The sequence below is a fragment of the Lampris incognitus genome, chromosome 17 (genome assembly GCF_029633865.1).
Source record: "Lampris incognitus isolate fLamInc1 chromosome 17, fLamInc1.hap2, whole genome shotgun sequence".
NCBI classification, from domain to species: Eukaryota; Metazoa; Chordata; class Actinopteri; order Lampriformes; family Lampridae; genus Lampris; species Lampris incognitus.
The window spans coordinates 9,208,147-9,229,079 of NC_079227.1; the positions used below are offsets into that span (position 1 = coordinate 9,208,147).

At 47.5% G+C, this 20,933-nt stretch overlaps 2 protein-coding genes across 2 annotated transcripts in view; one reads left to right on the forward strand and one right to left on the reverse strand.

Annotated features, from left to right (window-relative positions):
* Positions 1-6,010, reverse strand: part of mapk8b (mitogen-activated protein kinase 8b) — a 31,674-nt gene extending 25,664 nt beyond the window's left edge. Inside the window, exon 1 of the mRNA XM_056297757.1 lies at positions 5,754-6,010. The gene's annotated coding sequence lies outside the window, so the exon portion shown is untranslated. The remainder of the gene's footprint in view (positions 1-5,753) is intronic.
* Positions 6,011-13,081: 7,071 nt separating this feature from the next.
* frmpd2 (FERM and PDZ domain containing 2) overlaps positions 13,082-20,933 on the forward strand; it is a 31,108-nt gene continuing 23,256 nt past the window's right edge. The window contains exons 1-9 of the mRNA XM_056297613.1: positions 13,082-13,202; positions 13,754-13,917; positions 14,100-14,165; positions 14,553-14,732; positions 16,953-17,028; positions 17,601-17,739; positions 18,190-18,346; positions 19,795-19,866; positions 20,017-20,191. Coding sequence (XP_056153588.1) covers positions 13,082-13,202; positions 13,754-13,917; positions 14,100-14,165; positions 14,553-14,732; positions 16,953-17,028; positions 17,601-17,739; positions 18,190-18,346; positions 19,795-19,866; positions 20,017-20,191 — 1,150 coding nt within the window. The remainder of the gene's footprint in view (positions 13,203-13,753; positions 13,918-14,099; positions 14,166-14,552; positions 14,733-16,952; positions 17,029-17,600; positions 17,740-18,189; positions 18,347-19,794; positions 19,867-20,016; positions 20,192-20,933) is intronic.

Genomic DNA, 20,933 nt, shown 5'->3' on the forward strand with positions numbered 1-20,933 from the left:
CCACGGTACGATTTCGATTCGATTCCAGGGCCTGCGATGGACACGAGACGACATCCTCTGCCCATTTAACACAATCAGTTGCATTTATATCAACTCACAAAAAGCAACTAAAATATGACTCGACAGTTTTATTCCTGAGCCTTCCAGACTTTTAAATGGAAAACAATCTATTCTCCTTAATAAAAAATGACTAAAATTCTAAATTCCGGTTCTTCTGATAAAAACAGACCTCCCGGTCACTATGAAGTGTCACATTTTTCATGTTTAAGCGCAAATGTTTTCTATCAGTTCACTTAAAGAGCCCCTGATGATCTTTCAATGATGAAGATAAACATCTGCACATCTGTGCTTCATCAACTTGGATTTACAAGGTTCTGCTGTGTGCTCAGTGGTTTCAAGACACCGAGCTTTAAAATGTTCCCTTCGCATCGACGATATGGGATCGTTGATCGGTGAATCGACCCATCGATCCAGATCGACGGACCGTTACACCCCCCGTTGGCTGCGTGTTTTGGTTGCTCCTAAATTTTGGCGATGTAGGAATCGAGGTTTCCGCTCTTCCTCTACTCGCTCCGGATAAGTGGGCCATCGTCGTGCGGATCACACTAACGTAAAACTATTCCTCTGATAGAGAGCAAAGTACTGGAGATCTCGTTCCATTAACCTCTGACCTGAGTGAAAGGACAGCAGAAGGCGGGCGACTCAAACTGACACGGGACCAAAAAAAGGCAAGAAAAAAAAGAAAAAAAGAAGAAGACATAAAAGCCTCCAAAAGCTAAAAATGAGGCTCTTCATCTGGTAAAGATCTGCGACACTTCGGACCCGCCTGCTGCGATACACGATAACCTTGTCAACTGGCGTAGTAAAAGAAACTGAGTGGTTGGGGAAATGGAGGAGAGGGGGAGAGAGAGAGAGAGAGAGAGAGAGAGAGAGAGAGAGAGAGAGAGAGAGAGAGAGAGAGAGAGAGAGAGAGAGAGAGAGAGAGAGAGAGCGAGAGAGAGAAATGAAGATGGGCAAGTCATTAGACAAATTTGGAGCATCGTACTGAGAAGGTTGCCTCCGCGATGATAGCTGTGCGTTCTGCGGACTACGCCTGACCTCCATATTACTACCTCCTCTCTTCTTCTACTCGATCTCATTTCGTCTACAGACCCGTCTTTCTCGCCTCTTTTCCGCCAAAGCACCCAGCTCAGTAATCTCTCCGAGGTAGAGGACCCCTTCTGCTATTATTCCTTCTAGCACATTTCCCTCCATTCTCACACACACACTACTACTACTACTTCTATCCCACCCTCTCTGCTCCTTCTCGTCTCCCTCTCCTCTCCTCTGACTCTCATCCCAACATCTTCCTCTCCCTGCCGGCACCGAGTGGAGAGCCTTGTCAACAGTCTGCAGCTAAGCGATGTGATGCAGAGCCGGCAGACAGACAAGCGATATGGAGACGGATGCGAGGTAGACACGAGAGCCCGGACGCGACTCTATTGCAGAGTCAGTCTGGTGTAAAGACCAGCAACATGTGTAGTAAACTCAAAACACTCACACATAAACAAAGCCTCCGCGCCGTTAAGCGTCCACGCCACTCCTTACACATGGCCAAAAGGTCACATGGTTAACTTCACATCAGTCGCCTCAGTCATTGGTCTGCATTTAATTCATAAGCCCATTCCGCTGAAGACATGATTTTCGGGTCTATCCGGGTGGTTAGGGGGTAGCCGAGTCGTGTATTAACATGAATCTAAGCTTAAGGGCTTTTTCCCAAACTGGCTTTTGGCAAAACATCTGATTTGATTTGATTCTTTTTTTGTGTTTTATCGTCAAAATCTGCACCAAACAGCAGACCGAGGCCATCTTTGCTTTCAGTGTGCAGCTTACCAGTATTAGGACGCGGGCGATATCAGCTTTCGAGAGCAACACCTGAGCGCCAACACGCCTCAAAAGTGAATCTGCACAACATTTCCAAAGGAAAAGTTGCGTAACACTCGGGCACGCTTCACGAGGGAATACCGGGCCGCTGTGTTTGAACCAGATACGGCGTTACTTTATGCACTTCTATCTTTAACGACCGGATTCGCCAAGCATGTGAAGTTGATGTGCGACGCTATTATTTCAATCAACCCCGGTGGAAACGAGTCCAAGTCGTTGATGAGCCGACACTTCGTTCACCACGAATTAGCTCGGCAGCTCCCAGAGTCCAGCCCGCACGGTGTTGGGCTGTGGAACAAGCCGTCACACGGAAAGGCGATCCCCTGTCATCCGGACCCTTCTGCGGTGACGCGACGTGACTTGCCAGCTTACATAAGCTACATGTTTGCTATCATCTCTTCTCACATAGGCTGCTGCCATTGTGGATCCCCAACAAAAAAACAAAAAGAAATCTGAGCACCGTCGAGTTGGTGCACCGACCGCCTGACAGATCTGCATATCAAGATCCACATTTTGTTATGTTGTTATGTATGTAACACATGCAAGACGGGTCGCGTTTAAAATTAACATGCGCTCGCAGTTCCCGCCTCAAGTGTGAACTGTAAGCCGTTAAGCGTCTCGCTGCCAACCTGTCAATCAAAGCTCGGTTGTGCAGAAAAATGGGCTCATCCACGACTCCCGAAGCACGGCTAGATCGAGACAAACTGCCGGTGCATAAAATCTATTTATTCAGAGGAAAACACGCGTAAAAACTGTGTCATATTGACATTCCCACTTTTTCTCCCCCATTGTATCCGGCCACTTACCCCGCCCTTCCGAGCCGTCCCGGTCGCTGCTCCACCCCCTCCGCCGATCCGGGGAGGGCTGCAGACTACCGCACGCCTCCTCCCATACATGTGGAGTCGCCAGCCGCTTCTTTTCACCTGACAGTGAGGAGTTTCCCCAGGGGGACGTAGCGCGTGGGAGGATCACGCTATTCCCCCCAGAACAGACGCCCCGACTGACCAGAGGAGGCGCTAGTGCAGCGTCCAGGAAACATACCCGCATCCGGCTTCCCACCCTGCACACACGGCCAATCGTGTCTGCAGGGTCGCCCGACGACCAAGCCGGAGGCAACATGGGGATTCGAACCGGCGATCCCCATGTCGGTGGACGCCTCGGCAATTTCTGAATGAGCGGACGTCACCGCAGCGAGTCTTTAACGCACGTTTTCCAGATGTGAATTCGGAAACCTTTTCAGAAGACAGAAGGAAGGACTCACGGTGACATGGGGAGGAGCTAAGTGTCCAGCACGTAAAATGTAATATACGTTATAACTGTGTGGTTAAAATGTCATATGCAAAGTTGACGAGAGGACCCCAACATCTCACCAGGGGGTCTTCAGTGATTTTCTACGTGGCGTGTATATATCTGACAATACGGTAAGCGTGGCAACAGTTACCGCCGTACTTCAGCGTGGCGCTCCTCACCTCGGGGTCCGGCGGCCTCCGTGTGGCCGCCCCCTCGCTGTGGAAAAGAAAGCTTGGGACACCTCAGGGAGCCCCGGTCTCTTAGCTGGTATAAAACAGGCCAGGAAACACTTCTCTATAGGAAGGCCTGTTGTGTGAACGGGCAAACGGCGTGCTCCCTCGCCGCCTCGCATTCCTCCCTTTTGTGTTTCATCTTACTTTTAATGGTCTTTTTCCTGCCGCGTTCTGGAAAACCGGTTTCGCCGAAAACGCTTCACAGATAAGATGGGACGCTCTCTTGCAATGCGAAGAGCGAGAATGGGGAGTGGCGGCGGGGGGGGTGGGGGGTGGGGGGGCTACCCCGAGACTACCAGTGTAGAGAGCGTACTTGAAAGTGGTGGCGGAGCGGTTCCGGGTGTGACGGAGTGTTTCAGGCTGCCAACCCAATTCCACATTCGAAGGAGAATCGCGCGTGCACGGTTCTCGAACACACCAAACTAGCCAGCGAGGGTTCCACACCAATGAATGAATGAATGGATGGAGCCATGAAGACTGCCACTGGAATGTGCTGTATGTGTGTGTGTGTGTGTGTGCTGAAAACACAGTCCCACAATTGCTTATTACGAGTCCACACACCTGTCATATCAATAAAATGCAAGTGTGGGGTTAGTGCCATGCTTCGGTCACTGGCTACCGATGGCGTGGAACCCCCATCCCTCATAATGTCAATGCACATGTCTTCCCTTTTCTTCATCGGCCCTCCCAGTACCCAAATGTTGACCCCCAAACCAACCAGGTATCAAAACAGTTCCTTTCGAACCAACGCGTAACACTTGTCAGTGAGTCCGGCCATGTTGTATACACCGTACTGTACATTGTATGTATACTGGCACGCTCCGTCATGTCCGTCCACCTCAGGCATGCGTGTCAGTAACCTGCCAACATCTATTTCTGCATCTCTGCACCGCTGCACCTTATCCCGCCTGTCTACAGCCCATCCTTGTGTATATATATATGGAGCTTGTTGTGTTGTTATTCTACGTCAAGTACACCGAGTGTGGCACGAAATGGGATTCAAATCCCGTGCACGTGCAAACCTACGTGAGCCCGATTCTGGTGTCTCGCTGTGACGCCCAGCAGCCCAGTTGGGCGGCCTCGCTCTCCTCGGGTCCTGAGTGAGCGTCGCCAGCCACTTGGCAGGTTGTTCAGAAACACTCCCGGGGCGGCCATACGACAAAGTGCAGCGAGCGGCCATATGCGACACTGTCTGAGAGCCGCACTGCTACATGTCACGGGAGCCATGTCTAGGTGAGATAAGGTGGAGAGGCCATGCATGCATGCACTTACTGCACACACGCATGCATGCGCGTGTGTGTGTGTGCATCAGGGTGTACCTGTGTGTCTTGGTGCATGCACACACGCATGCATGCGTGTGTGCATGCACCAAGACACACAGGTACACCCTGATGCACACACACACACATACACAAAGCAGTATTCTTCTTTTTAACGTTCATCCTGGCTCGCCCTTTTTTCTCTTTTCCTCGAGATGTGGAAGTAAGGCTGAGTGATTACACCATCCGGAGTTGTCTCTGCTACACCCTCCCCAGCTATCCTTCCACCTCCCTAAGTGACGCCCCGGACGGCGTGCCTTCACGTTGCATCACCTGAGCTCCATCTGACACCGTCTTCCAAAAAGAGGCACGACCGAATCCCCCACCACCCACCCACCCCCACCACCGTGACATTAAAAAGCATCGCCTTAATCGTGCACGCGGCACCCCGGGCTAATTCCTACCTAACGATCGGCTGCGTGCGCCAAACGAAGCCTCCCGGCATTGATGGTCACGTCACAAAGGGACGGGGAGCAGAGACACCTGCCTCCTCCCTCAGCCGGGCTGCCGCACAGACGCGAAGGGTAACAGCGTAACATGCAAAACCAACCCAACCCCCCCCCACCACCCCCACCCCGGACTCGAACGCGTAACGTCGGCTCGGTCATGTCACCGTCAGCCATGTAATGAGAGCCCGTGCAAATGCGGACGGGAGAAGCCGGAGAGGCGACCAGTGCGGGGTTAGTACCCCTAACCAGCAAGGACAGGGGGGGGGCGCAGGGGGGGGTAGCAGGGGTAACAGTAGCCTGCTCACTAGTGTAGCCAGTCCGGCTCGCTTCAGCAAAGCAGTTAGGCCGAACCCGTCTAACCCCCGCGGTGCGGACCGTCCACATTCAACAGCAGCGCCTATGACGCTAGCAGCGCTCGGCGTGACCCGCTCGACCCGCACGCGACCGATCCCATCCCCCCGCGGCTGGCAACAATGTGTCGGTTTACGGAACAAAACAACCCAGAAAGACTCCGGTACGTGTGTGTGTGTGGAACTCACCCGCTCTCCGGCGGCACGCCCGGCTAATTCCAGCAGCGCCCGTCGAGCCGCAGTCGCCGATTTGCTGCCTCCAAAGCGCTACGTCCTCCGCGTCGTCGGGCAGAAAGGTTCGGTTCGGTTCGGATTGTGTGTGCGTGCGTGCGTGTGTGTGTGTCCGGGTGAAGTGATCTTTGGCGTTTGCACTAGCAGGCCCGGGCCGCCGCGGCGAGGTACATGTGTACTACGTAGCCTAATCTTTGCGCTTCCGTGACACAAGCAGTTTCTGCCATTTCATACCGATGTCGTCGAAACCTTGCGATGTTTCCTCGGCTGCACAATAAGAGCAGGAGGAGGAGGGGGGGACGGAGACGTTCAAGACCGCCACGGTGTTCCGCAGCGTTGTGAAGTTAGGCAACGTTTGCGAACGGAAACCGGGCCGGGCTACGAGGGGGGGGGTTAACTCCCCTTTTTCTTTTTTTTTTAATGTCACACATTCACATTACTCTAATTAAGATATCCTTTTGATAACAGGAGCTGAATTACAACCATTTATGGTTCATTGTTGCCGGTTGGGGGTGTCAATTTAAACAAATCACGATTTTCAAATTGTTATCAGAAACGTTTTAATGTTGTGAGAATGACAACGTTCCCCTAAGACGACCTGCCATAGCCCCAATTCATGTCCAGGTCAGCTGGGACTTTCACGAGTTACATGTGAATATCAGAAATTCAGTTGTTGATATCAAGAATTACAGCCCAAATGCTGATATGTCTACAAAACAATTTCTGATATCCAAAATATTTTAACCAGTGAACATTTAATTTGTGGTATAAAAAAAAGAGATTAGGGGATAAAACAGCTTGGCACAAGTGAGTGTTGCCCATTAGTGTGTGAGTTAGTGATACCTCACGGCTGTGATTTTGACTTCGTGGTGGTAGAGACCCCCACGGTGTGATTTCATATAATCATATTAAGGCCCTATAATGACATTTTATTGGTGTTTAGTGATAAATGTTGTTTACTCATGGCGAAGTAATGAACCATGCAGGAATTATGCATGTAGCTGCAAATATCACAAACATATTTATATTTATATATATTATTAATATTATATTAATGATTTAGTGTCAAAGTGCCCAAATTCTTGCTTCCAACATAAAGTTGGAAGTATGCATCATCTTAATAGTTACTGCTGGAGTTTCACACCTACACTGGTTTGCATGTACTCAACAGAAGTTGGTAGACCAGGGAAAGATTTTGTCTCTCAAGTTGGCCATCTGTGTAATGTACCAAGTTGCACAGAGTTGTTGGCATAAACAGCAGTGTTTGCAACACATTTGCTGATAAGGAAATATTCAAGTACCCCTCCAACCAAAAATGAGCTGGCTAACCAACCAGACATTGTGGTGGTCGGCGAGGAACCGAAGACAGCAGCAGTGATCGAAGTAGCAATCTCGAGCGAGGGCGACATCAGAAAGACAGGAAGAGCATGAGACGCTGGAGAAGTACCAAGGGCTGACGGAAGAGCTAGATCAGATGTGGAAGGTGAAATCCACAGTAGTCCCAGTGGTAATAGGAGCATTAGGAGCTGGGACCCCCACACTGGGAGAGGGGCTCCAGCAGATTCCAGGAACAACATCTGAGGTCTCTGTCCAGAAGAGTGCAGTCCTAGGAACAGCTAAGATACCGCGCAGAACCCTCAAACTCCCCGGCCTCTGGCAGAGGACCCGAGCTTGAGGAAGACACACCACCACCCGAAAAAGGGGTTAGGGGGAGATTCTGTTTCATGAACTTCATAAAATGTGATCTAGCATAACACAGGGGCTGTGTAGGACAACACGTTATCTAAATGGCTCCTATGTCCACAGTCATTTGTTGATCACGTTGGTTTTGTATTACTATACTGTATTTAAATTTGCAGTAAATAATGACTGCAATCTGTTTTGCAGGTTCTTTACTCAAACACGCCAGGACACCTCAACCTCCTGCTGAAGACCGAATGCTGCAGACACCTCCTTATGATGAACCCCCCCTCAACAGCAGCGACCTACTGACGATGTGTTGCAATAGCAATTTTGCTACGTACTGTAATTTGTACTCTAAGGTAGTCTTTACAGTACAAAGTGAGAACGTGTGAGAGCTAACGTCGGCCATCGTGTTTAGGGAAGTGCACAGCCATACAATATTCATGCCTCGGTTACGGCCCTGCTATCGATCTCTTGACCATATATCATGCAATCAGCTGATCAACCACCTAGGTGAGGAGGAGTGGAATGGATGTAGAGCAATGGTTCCGTCATCGAGGAGGGAAATGACAGATTAAAATGGTGGAACCTGCACAGGATTGCTGGTTGGCAGCCCATCTGCTGTCAGCCCGCCGTTGAAATCCAATTAAGTGCTTAGGGCCCTTGTCTAAAAATAGTGGGAAATGACAGAAAACTATGCAGCGATGCGTCACTGAGTGTGAAAGCGTTTGTTATGGAGCCAATTTGCCCTTTCCACACTGAGATATGATCTCATGCGAGCGAATCACAACACACAGGGGGCTGCAATGAGAAAGAGCTGTATTCGGTGGGTTAGGAGGCAAGTGAAATGGAAGAAGTTGCGTAGGAAGGATTAAGTGCGAACAAAACCTCAGAAACTTCACAGGGATCTGTTCGGATATCGAATGAAGTCAGGTGAGACGAATAAAGTATTTTTTTTAACATATAGAGACATAGAAAGGTACAGATACAGATGGATGCATAGATGTAGACCGATAGAAAAAAAAAGTACAGATTATCTATTTTCCAGTGGCCTACGCTGCACAATTTATTTTACAGATGCTCCGGCTGGGTTTCTAGTATACTGTTAGCCAAAGGCTATGTTTGTTTTGTATCAGTGATGTAATAACATAGCTCACTCCCCATGCCTAAAGACTCGGACGAAACTTCAGATGACATTTCTTGCATTGACTGCAGGAGTGAAGGCGATTTGCTTTCATTCAGGGTTGAAACAAATAATACCGAGGGGGGAAAAATGGAGTGACTACACAGACATATGAAGGTTGTCTAGTCTTAGAAAATCATATATGCTGTGTGTGTGTGTGTGTCAATGTGAGTGAGCGAGGGTTTTGGGTCAGTAGCAAAATCCTACTCTTAAACCAGCCACTATGAGCATTACCGGTCGGTCATTAGTTTGGGTTGAAGACTGGCTTGGACTATCTGGGTGGGAAAGGTAAACGGGGAAAATCTTCTTGCGTGCTCCCACAATTACTGCCATGTATGAGCAAGGCACTAAACCCCCCAGCTAGTCCAGGGGAGGCCCCTCGGTGCCCACAAGGAGAAGGCTGCAGCTGTACCGGATAGCTTCGGGCTGTTAATGGGTATGGCTGTTTGAATGTAAATCAAGAGCGCCGCTGAACAAAAACCGATGAGTCAACTTCCCCGCAGTCAAAGTCACCCGAGCAAACACACACATTTCATTTCTGCGGCCGCGGTTTTGGTTTTGCATTTCTTTCAGTAAATGAGTTAGAAACCGCCGGCTGCTGCAGGTGTATCTCCTTCCTGGCGTTAAACAAGCGAGCTCTTTTTGATGAGATTTACAACGGGAATTAGTCCCACTGATACCATCCCTGGTATCTGGTGGGTTACTAACACCCAAGGTGTTAAGTATGAAGTGAAGTGGGCTTCCGGAGTACGATGGGGGGGGGGCAACCACTCACCTTTAAGATTGATAAAATCTCTGGGGGTTATGGCTCAAACACCACTATCACATGTACCATCAGAGGTGTTTTAAGGGGTCTTCATATCAATTAGTGACCTTAAGTGCTACCTACTGATATCGTACTGTGCTCAGTTTATAATCATAAATCAGTAGGGAGGAGTCCTGTGTCTTGGACACCGATGAACAAATAATTGCTGTTACGGGGTTTTAACCGTTGACTAATGGCTTATAGAATGGTCTCTAAGGGCCCAGACACACCGAACAGATGTTGCATCGCCTCACGTCGCCTGCCGTCTGGGCCAAAAAGTAGCACTTGAACACACCGCAAAGACTACAGCCGACGGCCAGCTAGCATGTACGTTCTGCGATGAGTCGCTAAGCTGAACAGCCAATCAGAGGGATCTCGCTCACCGACGGGCTCTGCCGATTCGACATGCCGAACCGGCCGAAAAGCTGCCGACAGGGGTCCGACTAGCGCCAGACGCTCACCGACGGTCGGCCTGGCGTGTCAGGGCCCTAAGACCGATATGGCAGCCTCACACTCGGACATCATCTGCATATACTGTAGTTCGTACAGTTTCAGCATGTCAGACGAACAGAGAATCGACAAAACTACGAATAGTTTGGTACCGTGTCCTAATGTTGACCTTAAGAGTCACAGCAAGCCACAGTGCAGCGCCACGATCCTGCATCTGTACTCCATTATTGCTTGACACAGGACTCGGGAATAACAAGTAAACTTCCTGCAGGCGGCTGAGCTTCTTCCAAAGGTGGAACTTCTACCATTTGAAAAAGAGGACACCTCATCGTCGATGGTTGGACATCTGGTAGTCATGCTCCTCAATAGCTTAGAGATTATGAACAGCAATGTCCTCTTACAAATTGTTCATTCATTCATTTTGGGCTAATTGCATCTTTTAATAGCACTCTGGAACTCTAGTTTTCAGTGCATCCTTGTTTCATGCCTGGAAGACACTGGTGTACATGGATTAGCTGGGAGTCTAAACTGAATTAATGAGGTGGTTCTACAGTTGCTTTTTTTGTTGTTTTGTTCTCCATAGCGCCGGATATGTTGTTGAGTCAGAAGTCATTAAAGGTCATTTTCCAACTGAGTAATCCCTCAGCCGGTCTGCGTTAGCGCTCAAACGCCACTTGAAAAGCACAACGGGGTCAACATACTAGGTCAGAGGATGGTTTTCAAACCGCAAGCAGCTGGATGGTTTTGCTGAGGTCGTAAGGCCATCGTTTTAATCCAAGGAAGTATATAGTCAGTGTAACATGAACATTACAGATTTTGCTCATCAAATAAAGGAAACGTGCAGCCTCAAGGTTTCGTTAACATAACGGCTAAAGCAAAATGATCTGTAATGAGAGGATGGAAAAATTGCATTCATGCATTTGTATTCATTGTTCGGTGTGCTGGATGTTGCCAGCAGCCATACCAACATGTACACTGGCTCTGCCCAGTAACGAAAGCTAAGCAGGTATGAGCTTGACTAGCACTCGGATGGGAGACCTCCCGGGAAAACTGAGCTTAACTGCTGGAAGTGTTTGTGGGCCAGTAGGGGGCAGTCTTCCCCTTGGTGCTAACAAAACAACAACAAAATCCCAGTGCAGTGATGGGGACACTGTGCTGTAGGAGACGCCGTCCTTCGGATGAGACGTTAAACCGAGGTCCTGACTCACTGTGGTCATTAAAGATCCCGTGGCACTTATCAAAAAGAGTAGGGGGTCCCCTGGTGTCCTGGCAAAACTCCCAACCTGGCGCTCTCTCCATCTGGCCACCTAATCATCCTCCTGTGTAATTGGCTCAATGACTCCTCCCTCTCCACCTCAAGCTGATGTATGGTGAGCATTCTGGCGCAAAATGGCTGCCGTGCATCACCCAGGTGGGTGCTGCACATTGGTGGCGGTTGAAGTGAGATACCCTCCTTGGGTGTCTAGATGAAGCGCTATATAAATGTCATCCATTATTATTACCACTGGTACATGTGGTGACAAATGAGCAAGGCTCAGCGTTTTCGGGTTTTATTTTTCCAAGCCATCCAGCATGCCGAATTTCGCCACAAGAGGACACTGTTACATAACCTCACACGAACAGGAACAACTTTTTGATCCGTGGAAACAAAAATCAGTTTAAACCGATCTGCTCCTTTTAAAAAAACCTGGGTATTTTTCGGTGAAAATCGGTAAAAACCGAAAACGCTGAGCCTTGCAAATAAGACATAACTACAGTTTTGGTTATCGTGTGCTGATTAGGATTGAGGAGCGCCAAATTACACAAAGTGTCGACTTTTTCCCACGTATAACACCTATTTTTCCTAAATACCCGAAGTACCTCTCCATGCCGCCACAAGTCTCTGGTCTAGGAACAAGACTTATGATAGAAAACAGGTACTCGAGGCACCGAACTATGTAGTATGAGATGATCAGGGATATTTTGGATAAACTGTTGGGGAGTTGGGGAGATGTCTTTATGATGAATTCCAACTGAAAGTAGAAAAAGTAACACAAAAAAGGAAGTCACACAAGGAACACAAAAACATCCTTTTCCACCGCTCCACGGAGGTTTGTGCTGTCACGGTGAATGAAGCAGTTGCAGGTGAGGACTGACCTGACAAAATTATAAAATGTGGGGACAAAGATGCAACACAAGATACTGGTCCCTTCTCAAATCCCTCAGATTCAGGAACAGCTGACTCATAATGTATTTGTTTATTTGACACTGATGGATTGGTAAACCATAAAGGATTGGTTCACTGTCACCATAGCTCTTGGTGCTGCTAGGGATAGAGGTAAAATGGAGCTAGCAAACAAAATATTGTTTGCTAGCTCCAAAATATTTCACATTCTTGCATTAACCTAAAGTTAACAAGAAGTTTCAAACTATCGTCTGACAGACATGACTGCTTTTATTATTTCTTAAGTCTGTTTAATCAATAAATGTGACAACAATTCTTAAGCAAAAGTAATTCCTAACAACCAACCCCGATCATGGTGGTAGGTTGAACCACATGATACGGAAGCAGAGTGGTCAGGTATCCCATCTCCTTACCAGAGGCACCGAAGAGGCACCGGAAATCCCGCCGTAAAGCACGCCTCTAAAGCTGTGCATGAGATTAAGGGAAAGTTTAAAAGCATCTGTACAAAATACCAATTGGCCCCGTTCCACTTTAATCTGGTTTTACCTCGAGCCATTAACAGACGGCACAACCAGGGATTGGTCCGACGGGGGATAAACGTACATTTCATCGCCTTTACGAAAAAAAAAACAAAAAAAACAAACAGCACTTTGGACGACTGTGAGGATTGCTTTTTGGCTCCCTGCTAGAGATTTCTTCAAGCGCAATCTAGACACTAACATCGACGATATGATACAAGAACAAGGCCTCTCCAGAGGTTCTGTCTTTTGCCTCCACCTACTCCACACACAGTACGGTGCCCGCTGATGCAGATACCACGTAGCCTATCAAGATGGACAGCTTATTACTTATAGTTTTCTCCCTTTTCACTTGCAAATACAAGGAAATGAAGTTCAGCACTGCAATCACTACACTGAATGCTCCCCCCCCCCCTGCATAATATACTCCATTGCTTGTGTGTATACCATGTGTGTGTTCTGGTATGCACGTGTCCTCTCAGGATGGGTACGTTTGTGACCCTGGCGGAGGTGCTGGAGGCGCGGGGATCAGCACTAGAGGAGGATGAGGTCTGGTGTCTGCTCATGGCCACTACTGAGGCCTTACTGGAGATCTCCAGTAAAGGTAGACTTACTAAAACCATCTGCCAAGCCTACCTGCTATTCATATCATTTTACAACAATCCATACTGCTACTGAACTGCTACTACTACTACTTTCGGCTGCTCCCGTTAGGGGGCGCCACAGCGGCTCATCCGTTTCCATCTCTTCCTGTCCTCTGCATCTTCCTCCGTCACACCAGCCACCTGCATGTCCTCCCTCACCACATCTATAAACCTCCTCTTTGGCCCTCCTCTTCTCCTCTTCCCTGGCAGCTCCATATTCAGCATCCTTCTCCCAACATACCCAGCACCTCTCCTCCACACATGTCCAAACCATCTCAATCTTGCCTCTCTTGCTTTGTCTCCAAACCGTCCAAAGTGAGCTGCCCCTCTAATATACTCGTTCCTAATCCTGTCCCTCTTCTTCACCCCCAATGAAAATCTTAGTAGCTTCAGCTCTGCCACCTCCAGCTCCACCTCCTGCCTTTATCATACTGTCTCTGTTAAATCCCAGCCTGCGGTTTCTTCTTAGCTCTGCTGTGACTATCTCACCATATGATCGGTTCTCCGTCAGGTCCAGGTAACATGTGCACCATGCTGAGCCCGGGCTCCGTGCTGCTATCGGCCAGTGGAAATCTAGCCTTTAAAAGCTGTGCCAGATCGGAGGATGTGGTGTCCTTCACGGCTCCGGAGGTCCAGCATGGACACGCTGCTTTGACCAGGACTGCAGCTGAGAAGGTTGGAGAAAACAGGACTTCAAATCAAGACTGTTGTCAAAGAGGACTTATGTTACAAAATGCTATGGCTCCATTAAAAAGCACACCAATAGCTCATTTTCTGAAGATCATCATCCTTTATGTATAAACGAGAAGTATTCAATCAACTCCTAAACATTTTCTTCTTTGTCTGCTCACCATTAGATGGTTGTGTATTCTTTGGGAATGACCCTGTACTGGTGTGTTGATTACCAACTACCTCAAAACCAGGTACTTTCCTTCCATCCATCCATCTATCTATCTATCTATCTATCTATCTATCTATCTATCTATCTATCTATCTATCTATCTATCTATCTATCTATCTATCTATCTATCTATCCATCCATCCATCCATCCATCCATCCATCCATCCATCCATCCATCCATCCATCCATTCATCCATCCATCCATCCACGCACCCATCCACCCATCCATCTATCTATCCTTATCAGTCCATCTGCATGTCTTACTGTCTGTCCTTTTCTGTGTGTGTGTGTGTGTGTGTGTGTGTGTGTGTGTGTGTGTGTGTGTGTGTGTGTGTGTGTGTGTGTGTGTTTGTGTGTGCGTGCATGGCCTCCTGACCATGGCCACCCCATCCGTCCCACTTCCTCCCAGCCTGTCCAGCTGAGCAGCGAGTTGGACAGATTGCTACTGAGCATGTGCGAAGATGTGTTGCCAAGGCGAACTGACCTGCTGACGGTGCTGGAGACCTGCGAGCTGCACCACAAGGCCTTTCTGCTGCCCCCCCCGGACAGGCTTGTGAAACAGCTGGTGGAGGACGTCTTCAGAGACTCTGTAAGTATTGTTCTGGAGAACCGTGTGTGTTTTGCTTTGGTTTGGTTTAAGTCTCCGAGAAGGACTTCGGCGTTGGAGCGGTTTGCATGTGAATGGGGTTGGCTTCAGTGAGCTTAGTTATGGGGTTTTTTTGCGTTTAGTTCAGTCGAGGCAGCATTTGTTTCTGGACAGGACAAGAACTATATTCATCTTATGGATACACTGTTTATTTCCATAATGTTTTAGTATATAAGCAACTGAGAGGTAATGTGGTGGGTGTTTGTGTGCTAATGGTCCTATACTGGACAACGCACTCGGCAAACCCTACAGGCCAGTTTCCCATGCCCTTGGGTGGCATCATCAATGATATAGTCGAATATCTTACTATGCCAAAAACATATAGGAGTCACTCTTGATGAACAACTATCGTGGCAGAATCACATAGACAAAATAATTGGAAAAATGGGGAGAGGAATATCTATGATAAGAAGATACTCCTCTTTCCTTACGCCGACTACCATCTTCCAGGTTATACAAACCTCGGTTTTGTCACACCTTGACTACTGCCCAGCAATCTGGTCAAGTGCCGCAAAACAGGAGCTAAACAAGCTTCAGATAGTGCAGAATAGAGCGGCACGTCTTGCGCTCAGGTGTTCAGTGAGAAAAGGTGTAGACCAAGTGCACCGTGATCCTGCCTGGCTGCAAGTAGAAGACAGATTAACACACAGTCTTCTAACGTTATTCAGGGATATAGTTGTGTCAAAACAACCCTACTGCCTGTACTCAGGAATAACTATTCCCCAGGACAGACAGTAACATGGAACAAGACAAGTCAGCAGGGGTCATGTTACAATTCCTCAACCCAGAACAAATGCAGTGAAAAGAGCTGCTGTGTATATAGGGCCATTTCACAGTGGAACGGGTTGCCATATGTTATTACTCAGGCAACAAGTAAAGAAAGTTTTAAAAAGCAACTTAAGAGGTTATTTTTGGGTACAGACATACACAATGTTTAAAATGTCCAATACATAACTTTTTATATTTCTATTCTGAAATATGTAGCTCAAGGCAGTTGGTAGGAGCAGTCTGTGATCGATGCTACTGTAAGTGTGTGTGTGTGTGTGTGGGGGGGGGGGTTATGTGTTTGGCTTCTCTAATAATGCTGGTTTAATTGAGGTGGGTGGGATGCGGTGGGGGATGAGCTGAATTTAATGATGCAATTGTGTTTATTTATGTATGCATGCATGAGAAAGCATGTGTATACATGGATGTTGTTGTAGGAAGTTTTCAATGTGAACCCCAGGAAGAGTAGCTGTTGCCTTGCGTAACAGCTAATGGGGATCTAAATAAACATAAACATAAACATATGCATGTTATTCTTTCTTATAACAAAATACCACCATCATTATCTGCATCCTCATTATTCGCCCCAGTGTTCAAATGTTAACTTATCAACTGAACGTCCTGGTAGACATCACAGAGAGGTGAATCAGGTCATCTGGACATGTTTAGTGGGAGAAATGTTCCACCACTCATCCAAGTGACCTCGTCAGTCTCAGCTGACTGCAGGTTTCCCCCATCTTATAAACAGCATAATGACCGAAACCAACTATTGGTTTCATATGCAAATAGGCATGACCACCAACTAGAGTTACAATGGCCATGTGTACTGTTCAGAGGATTGGGGAATGTTTGCAATCACAGCATTGTACAGATGTACTCTAAGGCCTGCCCCTCGGTTCAGGGATGGTCACTCTCTCCGATTGGCTGGTGCACTGTTTCAGCGTCTTCCTGGCTTTGACAAATGCCCAGTTAGGCACAACCACACCGCAGGGCCTGTTTAATGTGGGATTTCTCCCCCTCATCAGTTTCAGCCGTTATGCAACCGTGTTGTTTATAAGGGTGGGGATACCTGCAGTCAGTCGAAACCGATGTGGTCACTTGGATGAGTGATGAAACGTTTCTCCTACTAAACATCGTGTCCAGATGAACTGACTCACCTTTCTGTGAATTTCTTGGATTGCGGAGCATGCATAAAGACATCCTGGTAGATAACTGGTGTCATCTGAGACAGTAAATTATTCAGTCTTCCCACCTGCTCTGTGTGTGTGCGCCTGTGTTTGTGTCGCTGAACAGGTGTGTGTGTGTGCGCGTCTGTATTTGACATTGCGTCAGAATAATGTCAACACTAAGACGTCATGCTTTTTGTGTCATGAGCCTCACACTGGTTTCTTTTTGTAGGTTGACCATGTGTCAATGGCTGAAAATGGATCCCAGCTCACAGACCGCATTCAGACGATCAGGGAGAAATTGCACAGTAAGTCATCAGTCTCATTTTAATCGAATTCGGTTTCTATCTTAAAGGGACAGTTCACCTCAAAACCAAAAATCCATATCGGCCATAGAGACGTCGGCCCTCTCTCGAATACGATGGAACTGGCTGGCACTCGGCTTGTGTTGCTCAAAGCGGCAAAAAAAAAACATTTGAAAAACTCAACAGCATTGTGTCTCTTTCCAGAAATCATGACCCCGTTACTCAAAATACTCTACAGACCTTGTTGTGAGCAGTTTCATGTAGGAACTATTTTCTTAGACCGAACTACACCTGTGTGAAGTTTGAGTTGTTGAGTTTTTCAAATGTACTACTTTTTTTGGCGCCTTGAGCAACACAAGCCGAGTGCCATCCAGCTCCACTGTATTCGAGAGAAGGCAGACGTCTCTACGGCTGATATCTCCAAAACCCGACAATGCACACCAAAACAATCTAGAAGGATAAACAGCACAGCGGGTAAGAGGAAAAACATGCACTTTTGATTTTGGGGTGAATGATTTGACGATTCGAATAAGTCACGTTTCTCAAGTTGAATTTTTTTTTTTTTTTTTTGCCAGATAGAAATAAGGTACAAATCAACTGTTTTTCAGGAGGCTCCATTTCCAATTCTACCTTGGCTCTTAGAAGGAAAGTCTCCAGAACTTCCTCAGGAGCATCTTATCCAGCGGAGCCCACGGGGTACAACACATTCGACAAGTAATTATTTCATTAACACTAAAAAAATAATAATAATAATAATAAAAAAAAGGATGTCCATTGTATAATTGTAGTTTCAGTGGAGTATTTTCTTAGCTGAAACCCCTTTAGCGTTGAGAAAGAGCAGGTCTGATTCGGTTTGGTCTGCTTTAGTTCAGTTTAGTTTAGTGTAATATTACAAATGATGAGAATGGTGGAGAAAAGAAATTCAATCTCCACACGGGAGTTAATAAATCCAAAGGGGGCTAATAAAAGTATCTCATAACTTAGCAGATACTCACCTGTTCTTTTTGTGGGTTCGGATGTCAAATAATCAGGCCGGCAGCACTTACAGTCCATGAAATATTTAGGGCCTCTTCTATCCACTAGCAGTGGCTCCATGATGTGATGGGGCGAAACATCTCACTTCACCTCAATCTTCAAATGAAAACCAATTTTTCACTCACCCAGAAACGCCTCGGGAGGTCGACACAGAGAAAATTACAGCAACTGGCAGCAGCTGTCTCGCGGCTCCTGTGGTCCATACACGGATGGTAGTCGGCATGCCGGCAGAAGATCTTTCTCCCACTTTGAGTCCACAGTCAGTCTGAATGATAAGAAATTTAAGGTGAGCCATAACCTCATGTCGCATGTAAATGCTATAATATAATATGCCTGTATTTTGCATGCATCTGCTGCATGCAAGCACTCTGGGTGTCTAGATAAAGCGCTATAAAGTGTAACCCATCATCATCATCATCATATATGTACAAAATGTCACGTATGACATCAACAATTGATGTGACTGCTTAAGTTCCACACCTAAATTACATAGTGATATCGGTCACAGACTATTCTTCGTTGAATGTTTTACAGCAGCGGCCATTTTGAATTGTGAAAATCAGTATATTAACTGCGGCACAGCTGGGTCAAGTTTGCAGAAAGCAGGTTTCTGGGGGGAGAAGGGGATTCAGATGCACCGTTGAGCCTACCTGGGATGTCATGGACCAAAGGCAGTGATGCTGCAGTAAATGATTGTGTTAACTCGGCAATTCGAATGATCTGCCTTTACTCACATGTTCAACTCTGCAAAAGCCGATTGAGATATCCTAGTGAGTGATGTTTCCAGTGAGATGGGCCGATGGATTTATGATGGCAAAGCCTGATGACTTCTACAATAGGTTAATGTCGCGTGTCTGGCCACAGACTAGTGCTTTATTTCACCGTCTGATTTGGGATTCTGTGTGAATACTTTGCCTGGGTGCTGCAGCTGCCCACTGCTCCTATACAATAGGATGGGTTGAATGCAGAAAACAAATTTCACTGTAACCTACAATGAGAAAATAAAATGGCTGGGGTGTTCGGGTAGCATAGCAGTCTATTTCGTTGCCTACCAACACGAGGATCGCCTGTTCGAATCCCCGTGTTTCCTTCGGCTTGGTCGGGCATCCCTACAGACACAATTGGACGTGTATGCGGGTAGGAAGCCGAACGTGGGTATGTGTCCTGGTCGCTGCACTAGCGCCTCCTCTAGTTGGTTGGGGCGCCTGTTTGGGGGAGGAGGGGGGAATAGCGTGATCCTCCTACGCGCTACGTCCCCCTGGTGAAACTCCTCAATGTCAGGTGAAAAGAAGCGGCTGGCGACTCCACATGCATGGGAGGAGGCATGTGGTAGTCTGCAGCCCTCCCCGGATCGGCAGAGGGGATGGAGAAGCAACCGGGACAGCTTAGAAGAGTGGGGTAATTGGACGGGTATGATTGGGGAGAAAAGGGGGGGGGTTAATTTTAAAAAATAATAAAGTGAACACTGATTTTTTTTCCCCATCCTTTGAGATGGCACACAGGTGTAGCAGTCATGTTGTTAACAGAAAGATCTCCAAATCTTCTGTATCTATGTATGTGGTTTGTTTTGTCCGACACAGTTGATCAAGACTAGACTATTGCTCCAAACCTTTAGGGGTTGCCCATCTTAAGCTCCCATTAAGTGTTTCAGGCAAACGTGAATTGCAATTCAATGGGTGTCCACAGTTAGCAATCTGCTTAATTGATCTATCTTTGACAATTTCTTGGTTATAGGATATGGGTCCCGAGTTCATTCGAATGCTAGATGAGCCGTTGGTGGTCTTGGAGCTTCCTGGGTCCATTGTGGTGAGTTGCAAGTTGAAAAAAAAAATCAAAATAATAGCTTTCCCACAACCTTTGAACCACGGTCACCGTGTAGGAAAGGGCGAGAAGAGTCGAAGATTGCACCGTTGAGAGGAAACACCACGGTGCCGACTCAGTTTCTCTTCTTCGCAGTCAAAGAAAGGGAAGTCGGTGTCCACCCAGAGAGAGCTGAGCGTGGTGATGCCCAGCGGACAGAGCATCCTGGTCAAATGTGAGGTGAAGTCCAGAGGTGGAGACGTCTTCGACATGATCGTCGCTCACTCCAACCTGGTGGAGCACTTCTACTTCGGCCTTGCATACATTGACGGTAACAGAGCCTCGAAATTTAGAAAGAGACAATGTGGGTGACAATTTAAATGACAGGCCATTTATTACTAAGACATAACCAAGTATATGAGTGAAAAAGATGTAAAGTAACTATGAAGACTGGTAATTAACAGGCATTCCCAGATCTCCAGTTGGCTTCCTGGTCATTATAGTGTGGTGTTAAATATAATCTACATTAAACATCTCACGAGATGAATTTAAAGATCACCCTGTGACAAACACAAGTGTTTTGAATCACTTGTTGCTGTGGAGATTAAAAATAGCTAGCGGTTGGGGCGCCCGGGTAGCGTAGCGGTCTATTCCATTGCCAACCAACACGGGGATCGTCGGTTCGAATCCCTGTGTTACCTCCGGCTTGGTCAGGCGACCCTACAGACACAATTGGCCGTGTCTGCGGGTGGGAAGCGGGATGTGGGTATGTGTCCTGGTTGCTGCACTAGCGCCTCCTCTGGTCGGTCAAGGGAGGGGGAACTGGGGGGAAATAGCATGATCCTCCCACGCGCTACATCCCCCTGGCGAAACTCCTCACTGTCAGGTGAAAAGAAGCGGCTGGCGACTCCACATGTATCGGAGGAAGTCTGCCGCCCTCCCCGGATCGGCAGAGGGGCTGGAGCAGGGACTGGGACGGCTCAGAAAATATGGTAATTGACCAAGTACAATTGGGGAGAAAAGGGGGGAAAACTCCAGAAACCCCCCCCTGAATATGAGGTTAATATTGTATG